The sequence below is a fragment of the Lolium rigidum genome, chromosome 5 (genome assembly GCF_022539505.1).
Source record: "Lolium rigidum isolate FL_2022 chromosome 5, APGP_CSIRO_Lrig_0.1, whole genome shotgun sequence".
Lineage (NCBI taxonomy): Eukaryota > Viridiplantae > Streptophyta > Magnoliopsida > Poales > Poaceae > Lolium > Lolium rigidum.
In genome coordinates, this window is record NC_061512.1 from 60,518,398 (window position 1) to 60,527,636 (window position 9,239).

Below are 9,239 nucleotides of genomic sequence, written 5' to 3' on the forward strand. Positions count from 1 at the left end.
GTTGGAGGCGCATGAGGCGGCGGACGACAAGGCGGCGACAAGGAAGAAGTCCAGGGCGCGGGCGGCGCGTCGTCGTCCGTTCATGGACGACGACGACGAAGACGCCGTTTTTTCCAGTTTCAACTCCTCGACGGGCGCGTCGTCCTCCATTACCGACGAGGAGGTGACAAGCAAGAGGCGCAGGAGTTTCGACGACGAGGCAGGGCCTTCTAACAAGAAGGCCAAAAAATAGTTTTAGTTTATATGTTTTTAAATTTCTTCTTCTTTGTATGTTAAATATGTTTGAATCTAGTCGATTGAAGTATCCAGGTTAATTGTTTAGGCTATAATCTATTCGATTGGACCAACATGACATCATTGAGTACAACTTTTTCGCGTTTAAAACTTGATCATTCAACAAAATTGAAAAGAAGTAGCACAAAAAAAACACTTGCATGTCCAAAATGCGTCGGACCGCTGGAGGTAGCCCCCGACGCAAACGGACATTTCGCCCCTCGCGATCATTTTGGCGTCCGCCAGACGACGCAAACGGACGCGAGCGGACAATTTAGGCGTCCGAAATGCGTCGCGCCCGCTGGAGATGCCCTTATTCTTATAGCCACGAGTCTTACAACCTAGGCGTGTGGGTTCACAACATCTTGTGCCCAACATTGTAGCATAGAAGATTCTTGATCGATATGAAGTTGAAGTCTCAAAACCATTTGAGCACTTGACGAAGAGAGATCAACATTAACCTCTCCAAATCAACCACCACAAAAAGGGAGCATCAAAGCTGAAAGAGAGCAGCACAAATACAAACACACAACAAAGCACCAAATAGGCAGTTAGAAGCCAAACCCTAACCCAATTGTGGCAACACCAAGTAGGAAAGGCATTGATAAAGTGGACCAACAGGCTTGCCATTTTCCCTCTCACTCTCTAACAAGATGACGACACAGGTTGGCATTGGCAGCAAGGTAGATGGATAGGGACAAGGACCCCTCTCCTTCCTGTGTGTGTGGATGGATGGGTGGATCATCACAACATATACACAAAAAAATGATATAAATAAAAAATCATACTAGATAACTAGATAAACATTTAGGGAAAATTCCAAGACCCCAAATAAAACTAAGACCGGAGCTATCAGCTTGCATAAGCCAGCAAGCAGGCTGTGTTTTTTATTGGCAAGCTGACCAATCACAGGAGTAGGACCCCTCAAGAACTCATCACCAAGTCACCAATTTCATTTCCCCATACAGAGGAGTAGCCTGTTTAATTATTTAATTCTCCCATTTGGGTGTGGGCTGTAGATAGATTCCGCCCCAGCTGCTACTTGTCCGAGCACAAGCCAAGAACAGCTCCCGAGAAAAGATCGCTACTTGTTTCCTCTCGATTTGGTCCGCTTCTGTCTCTCAAGGAGTCTCAGCTGGATCTCTCTTTGGGGGAAAGAGGATTTATTTGCTGCGAGTTGTTGCTTGCTCCATTTGAGCTCGAATCTGCCTCGGGAGCTGCGAAAGCAGCGGCCTTTCGAGCTCGCAGGAGGTGAGGGAGGAGGCGGCCTTGGAGCGCTCGGGAGGGCCGTGGTGGTGATGCTGCTGCTCTGATTCGCTTCCATCGATGGAGTCCAGTGGGGAGGAGCTGCTGAAGAAGATCCGGAAGCTGGAGGTGGGCCAGGCGCAGCTCAAGCAGGAGATGTCCAAGTTCGCGCTGCCGCCCACCGGCAGCGGAGCAGAGCGGCGGCGCTCGCAGTCGGTCTCGCCCTCTCGCGGCGCGCAGCCGCATCCGGGGCCGGGACCGGCGCCGGCGCCGGCTCCCTCGAGGCGGTCCTCCGGGGGGTTCGATGGAGGTCCGCGGGCGTGGGGCCGCGGCTCCGCGTCCTTCTCGCACTCGTCGCCGCTGCAGCGGGAAGGCCGTGCGGCGGCCGAAGGCGGCGCCACGGGCGCCGGGCTGGCGGAGAGGCAGTACCGCAGGGTGCTTCAGTCGCTGGGGCAGTCCGTCCACATTCTTGACCTCGATGGAAGGATCATATACTGGTGAGATTTCTAGCTCTTCAATGTCTGTTGATTTGTTTCGATTGTGCTGCTTTTATTATGCTGCAATGAAGTGACCAATGGTTCTAAGATTTGTGTCTGTTTGAAGCATACCAATCCTAACGCTAAACCAATTGCTTTTGGTGTCATTTCGACCATGGATGCGATGATGGCACTCACTTCATAAAATAGCTGTGTAGTCTGTAGTTTTGCATGGACCGTTTCTTCTCTTCTTTATTTCTAACTGTAAATGTTAATGCTTCCTTACCACCAAGACCTGTTATTTACTATGATGCAGGAATCGATCTGCAGAGAATCTCTATGGTTACCCTGCTTCAGAAGTACTTGGTCAGGATGCCCTCATGCTGCTGGTTGATTCCCGTGACCTCAGTGTGGTGAATGATATGTTCCGGCGTATATCCTTGGGTGAGAATTGGACTGGCAAATTCCCAGTTAAGAACAAGGCAGGTGATAGAATTTTAGCTGTTGGCAACAACACTCCTTTTTATGACGAGGATGGCAGTTTGGTGGGCATTATTTGCGTTTCAAGTGATTCACGTGCCTTGGAGGACATACTCAGTGGACCTTCAACCTCTGCGAGGACCTGTTGTGATGGAAGTTGCAGTAACAACAGCCGAAAACCTAGTTTGCTGAACAGAAGTCCATTTGACTCACAGCTTCCCCTGCAGTCTACTATAGCCTCCAAGATAACAAATTTGGTGAGTTCTGATACTATTTCTAGCAAGAAGCAGAAATAAATCTTCTATTGAGTTGCAATGTAATATTGTTTCTCTAGTATGTATTCTAATTTCCTTGCTACTACATTCCTTTTTGATATTTGGAATTACACAGGCTACCAAGGTTTCAAATAAAGTTCGGTCTCGGGTCAGGATGGATGAGAATGGCATAGTACGGGAAGGTGGTAGTGGTGAGAGCCAGTGCTCTGATCGTGATAACAAGGAAGAGCCAACATCTAGTGGACCAGGTACACCAAGAGGAGATGCACCATGTGGTGCATTCTCTACAGAAGAGAACTCCCCTGGGAAATCAAACAAAATGAATAGCGATGAATCAGATGGGAAAATAGGTCTTCACAAGATCTTGAGTTCAAAAGCAGAGGCATTGTTGAACAAGAAAGGGATAACATGGCCTTGGAAAGGGCGGGAAAATGATGGACCTGATGGAAAGAATGAAGTAATCTGGCCATCTTTGCATGGTGAGCAAGAGAATGACCAGAGTAATCAGAAAAATTCTGACAGGCAAGGTGCTGAATCCAACCAACCTAACAAAAATGAAGCATCAGGTTCCTGGTCCTCCTTCAACAACAACAGCTCAAGTAGTGCAAGCAGCACTGGAAGTACTAATAGCAGCGCTCTTTACAAAGTAGACCATGAAGCAGACTGTCTGGATTATGAAATCCTATGGGAGGATCTTGTCATTGGAGAACAAGTAGGTCAAGGTAGTTGCTTCTACTTTTGTGAACTCTTATTTGTATAGTTCTTTGATCACTCGAATGCACCATTTCATAGTTCTAATTTTCTATCAGCAGTTTTAGTAATTGACTAATTGGTTATTGTCAGCACTGGCTTTATCTGCATGCCATTACTTCAGAATAGTTCTTTTCCCTCATATTCATCTTGTAGTTGCATAACATCCATTTTTCAAAATAGCTAGATAATATCACAACTACAAATGTAGTGAGTTGTAGGTTGTAACCCGTTTTATCACAGTTTGGCCAAGCTTTGGTTCTAACTTTCTTCGAAGTGGGGCCATCTAGTTGAAGCTCCTAGTGAGACCCTAAAGCCTTTGGGTTTTGACATGGTTAGCTTAATTTTCTTTGAAATTCTTGACTGAATTTGATTAGATGTAACTTTTGGCCTACTTCAAAGTTCAAACACATATGCTTGTCACTAGGACCTGAACACACCAAGAGGACATACTCCTGACTTCTCCTACCTTCCCTTGCATTTATGGTCCAAACTTCTCCAGTTCTAAATAGTCCGTGAGTTTAGCTTGGGTTGGATTCCAAAATGTGTAAAGTTATATGAATGAGTAATATTCTTTATTAGCCCTTGCACTTATGGCCCAAACTTCTCCGGTTCTAAATAGTCTGTGAGTTTAGTTACTATACTGGGTTGGATTTGAAAATGTCTAAAGTTATATCAACGAGTAAATTCTTTATTAGTTCTTATTGACTGAGTGCAAGCATGGCAAAAAAACGTATAAGCACAATGTGGTGTACTGTTTTCTATTATGTCGTGCCATCTAATTGTGCTTCTCAATTTGTATCTGTGCAGGCTCTTGTGGGACAGTATATCATGCTTTGTGGTATGGCTCGGTATGTTCGGTCCTTTCTTTATTGCATTTGTTACTTATCTCTGTTTACTTTTTGTTAATAGTTTTATCATTGTGTGGCATGTTTCTTGCAGGATGTTGGTGTGAAAGTTTTCTCCAGTCAGGAATATTCGGATGAAGTGATTCAGTCCTTTCGACAAGAGGTAGTTAATTCATGAAATATATAACAAGAATCTGCATCTCTCTAATCAGCAAAATGATTTTCAGTAATTTTTAGCCTTATAAAAATGTGATGATTTAATGATTGTCTGGGCCTCTCAAAAGACACTTAAAGTTGGCGGAGAATTTGTGTTTTCAGCATGCCAACGAAATTGTCCATTGCCATTGTTGCCATGCATGTCAATAAATATAAAAATATTATGCTGACAGATCTAGATCTCCACATGCGTTTTTAAAGTTAATTCTGGGAAAACATAAATAAAGTGTGCACTAACTTCAGATTTCATTACATCATTTTAACTTTTTTGTTTTTAAATGAATTGCAATCAATCTTATGTGAAGGTATCCCTTATGAAGAAGCTACGTCATCCTAATATACTGCTCTTCATGGGTGCGGTTACATCTCCACACCGCCTCTGTATTGTAACAGAGTACCTCCCACGGTATGTTCCCTACGTTTTACAACCCTAGATGAAGTACTTCCTCTGGTTGTTGCTCGCTGTTTCAAATGTACAGGAGAATGTGCAGAGCTGCTTGTGTAAATCCTGTTTTACTGCGTTGATTATTACAAACACAGTTGATTATTCCGCAAAAGAACACAGTTGATTAAGGCATGACAAATGCCATCTCTGTACTGAAGTTGAGTTCAAAAGATGGCACGAGAGGGTGCCATTTTCTTCCCACTGGTTGATTGGTTCAGATTCGACAACAAATTTTTAAAATACACCCAAGAAAACCACTCCATAATCATACAACCTAGGACCAGATGTACTGTAGTCTTCTAAGGAATACTAAAGAGTAAAACAGCACCTTTCTCTAGATTTCACACACAAACATATAAAAAAATGACTTAATTCTTATGTTTAGCATTGCGTTCTTACGGACCATTAATAACATTATTTTAATGCTAAGTAGAAAAAAGAAAGTAGAATGTGTGTAACAATGTGTAGACTTAATCCTAGATAAAACAAAATCTCACGGCCTTGGTTTAGCTACACTGGTCATTGTCCCTTTTTTCTCTTATTACATGCATACTTATGGGGTCATGCTGTTTAATAGGATGTTCAACTGTATACAGATTGTATTATGTTTTTCCTACTTATGGCCTTATGGGGTCATTGCCCCTGTTGCACGTATAGCCTTTGAAATCTGTTAATAAACCAGGAGAGATGTTGTTCTTTGCTACCATGTTAACACATCAAGATATGTGTTAATATGCTTCACTAGTACATAAAAGTTGGTTTTTGTTCCATTTTTGAGAACATAATATGGCTACTACCCAGATTTCATGATTTTTACCTACAGAAAAAAGTTTGGGTCTCGTTTTCATTCTTCATTGTTTCTCAAATGCAGAGGAAGTTTGTTTCGCTTACTTCAAAGAAACACGACCAAGTTGGATTGGAGACGACGTGTTCACATGGCTTTAGATGTTGTAAGTGTATTTCTGCATCATGGCATGAGGAAAGAATTTCTCAGAGATCACAGATTCCTTTTAGTCTTGAAACAAATGCAGTTAAGGATAGAAAAAAGCAGAGAATATTATTAGATTATTGTTTGTATAGACATTGATTCCCAGTTACTGTTAGGTTTTGAAAAAATATTTATATTTTTGCAGGCAAGGGGCATGAATTATCTTCACCACTATAGCCCACCTATCATTCATCGAGATTTAAAATCGTCAAATCTGTTGGTTGATAAGAACTGGACTGTCAAGGTAATATTACAGTGTAATTGGTCTCCAAACTTTTCTCACATTCCTACTTGCTTCCTCTCATTTCATCTTGTCTAATCAGGTTGCAGATTTTGGTCTTTCACGTCTCAAGCGTGAAACGTATCTGACAACAAAAACAGGAAAAGGAACAGTAAGTACAAGCAAAATTTATTTGATTGCTTGATATACATGCATGGGTTCTAGGAATTAATGGGATTAGTATAAATAATTACTTTATTTTCCTAACTCTATTGATGATGCTTTCCTGTGCAGCCGCAATGGATGGCTCCGGAGGTATTGCGCAATGAACCTTCAGATGAGAAGTAAGTATTGGACAATTTTAATGAACATAATTTTCTGTAGTCTCAGCTGCAAAAGTACTAGATTGCTAATGATTTCAATGGTGTTACATATATAGGTCTGATGTCTATAGTTATGGGGTGATCTTATGGGAACTTGTTACTCAGAAGATACCCTGGGAAAATCTCAATTCGATGCAGGTATATTGCTTTTATCTAGCTTTGTCTGGTGATAGATCCTATGGTTTTTGCCATACATTTGGTGACAGATTGCGAATTTGCAATGCTGTAAAACTTAGTAATATTTGTTTCAGCAGCTTCACAAAAGTAACAATTAAATTAGTGAGTAAGTTATCCCTTTTAGGTTGGCTACACCACATCTTTCAGTTTGGCACAGTAAGATGAGCAGGTGAAACATATGGTGTGGTTATCATAGATGCATCTGTTTGAATCCAGTTAGGATTTATTCTCATGGGATCGAGAAGTGTACAGTTCGGTCTTTATTTTCCTTACAAATGAAGTTGGTCATCCCCTTTATAAGGAGCAGTAGCGTGTGTTAGGGATTCAGACTTTGATCTCTTAAGCTCCCTAATCCACCTCTACCTCTCCTACCCTCGTTACCTTTACTGACCACGGCACCCAAGCGGCATTTATCGGGCTTCAGGCACCTCCTGGGCATGGGATAACCTTGAGAAGCCAAAGGCTGTTCCATATCCCTGGTCACATAGAAATGCCAACTGGAGTTATAAGGGGCCTACTGTTTTTCATAGTCTAGCAATGCCTCAAGAATTGTGTGACATTTTCTTGTGATGGCAGCATAGGTGTTCACTTGTGCAGCATACGACTTTATTACGCTAATCATTTTCTAGATCACTTGTTTTTCTTTTAAGAGTTTTGGTAAGTCATGTACAATGTATATTAATTCCTGAAACTCTTTTCTTATGTAGGTCATTGGTGCAGTAGGTTTCATGAACCAAAGATTGGAGATTCCTACCGACACAGATCCTTTCTGGACATCACTCATCCTGAGTTGTTGGGAAACGTAAGTAAAAAAGCTTGTCTTTGCAGACTTCAGAAACATCAAAATTGCACTGTATTCTGATGCATCTCATGTTCTTACTACAACTGTCGTTGCTGCAAGCAGTGATCCACAAAGCCGCCCATCGTTCCAAGAGCTTCTGGAGAAGCTCCGGGAACTGCAAAGGAAGTACAACGTCCAGACACAGATGCAGCGAAACGCAACAGCTGCTGCGAAGAACAGCACCATCATCGAGGAATGAAGGTTCGGGCTTTTGCTCAGGCGAGTGAGCGTGTGAGTGAGGGAACGTCGGTGCAGCGACGTGTTAACCGAAGAAGGATCCCTACCTAAGAAGGATCTGTACCTGGCACAAGCCTGATACTGGAACAGCTAATGCTGAAGATTGTGCAGAGGAGGGAGGTGCCCTCTGAATTCCTTAGACAGGCCCGAACTTCCTCGAACTGCAGCAAAGATTAGAGTAGTAAGTTGAGGCTCGCACTTTTGGGTTCACCGCTGCATGGTGATGCGCGACTAGCATCCCATCATTTTGATCTAATGATCTTTGTTGAATTTGTAAGTTGAAGATGATGCTGCTTGCTGCTGCTATGTAGATTGTTCTAGAGATGATCAAGTTGGGTCACCAGGAACCTTGTAAGGTTCATACTTGTTTAGTTGTTTTTCTCCTGCCTCCTCATAAGTCCATCACAAGAGAAATCAACCGTTGTTGCTCACAGTGCTGTTAAGCCATCAATTGAGTGGTGTTATTTTTTGGTTGTTTTAGTACCGACAATACAAGGATCATCTATTTATGAGTAGCTTTTTTTTCCATTTTAACTTTGATTGACTTCTTTTAACCTGCGTTTGTACTGTGTTTCTCAAAAAAAAATCCAACCATTATGTTTTTTTTTTGAAACGAGGCAAAACCATCCATTGGTTAACGGAAAACTGGGCTATAAATCCAACCATTCTCACTGCAACACCACTTATATATTTTTTTTTTTGAAATTGTAGCTTTGTTTTGCTAACTGTACACTTTTAGTGAGATTTAGGCTAAACGATGTGCAATTTCATGTGTCTAGAATTTTAAAAAATCAAGTCAAAGCAGGTAGGAGTTACCAAGACTGTACACATAACACCACTTTTCCTGCTCCCCACTTATATTACCGTGCACGCTTCAGTCTTGATGGGCCTGACCTAGTGATTGCTGTCGAGGAGCCTGTTTTGGTTCTGTGGAGCAAGCAGCTTTAGATCTGTCGATTGTCGTCACTCGTCAGATGCTTCATCCGTTTGTTGTGGTTTCGAGGGGTTCTCATGATCCCAATTTTCAAACCGGCTAAAAAATTGTATTTATAAGTTTAGAAAATTTTGATAAATCGTCACGTACATATAGCCTTCATAGTTACCATGCCAAATTTCAAGAAAAAAATACGTACTCTTGTGGCCTCCACAAAAAAAGAGAATATGTAACTTGCAAGGCGAATTTCCGGAACTTATTCGGTTTATCAAATACCTTGTTTTTTCTACCCAAGTTACACTTTCCAATTTAAGCTCGAAACCTGGCATGCACGTACCTGCATACATTATCAACATGTAAAAATATTTTTTTAAAATTTTATTTACATTTTTTTCATTCTAATGTTAATGTTGGATCAGTAGTACCCATGTTCTGAATATTCCGGCGACAG

At 41.9% G+C, this 9,239-nt stretch overlaps 1 protein-coding gene across 1 annotated transcript; it reads left to right on the forward strand.

Moving 5' to 3' along the window:
- Positions 1–1,195: 1,195 nt before the first annotated feature.
- On the forward strand, positions 1,196–8,324 carry LOC124651497 (dual specificity protein kinase splA-like). The gene is made up of 13 exons (XM_047190582.1): positions 1,196–2,015; positions 2,311–2,731; positions 2,865–3,471; positions 4,310–4,350; positions 4,442–4,510; positions 4,869–4,969; positions 5,880–5,958; positions 6,142–6,240; positions 6,320–6,388; positions 6,511–6,560; positions 6,656–6,737; positions 7,484–7,578; positions 7,681–8,324. The coding sequence occupies exons 1-13, from the start codon at positions 1,600–1,602 to the stop codon at positions 7,814–7,816; spliced, it is 2,265 nt and encodes a 754-aa protein (XP_047046538.1). The 5' UTR covers positions 1,196–1,599; the 3' UTR covers positions 7,817–8,324.
- The last annotated feature ends 915 nt before the right edge of the window (positions 8,325–9,239 follow it).

Excerpts from the sequence above, each read along its gene's own strand:
- LOC124651497 (XM_047190582.1), top strand. The coding sequence starts at position 1,600 with ATGGAGTCCAGTGGGGAGGAGCTGCTGAAGAAGATCCGGAAGCTGGAG. Across the intron at positions 2,732-2,864 it reads CCTCCAAGATAACAAATTTG|GCTACCAAGGTTTCAAATAA; the intron begins GTGAGTTCTGAT and ends GGAATTACACAG. Across the intron at positions 4,351-4,441 it reads ATGCTTTGTGGTATGGCTCG|GATGTTGGTGTGAAAGTTTT; the intron begins GTATGTTCGGTC and ends TGTTTCTTGCAG.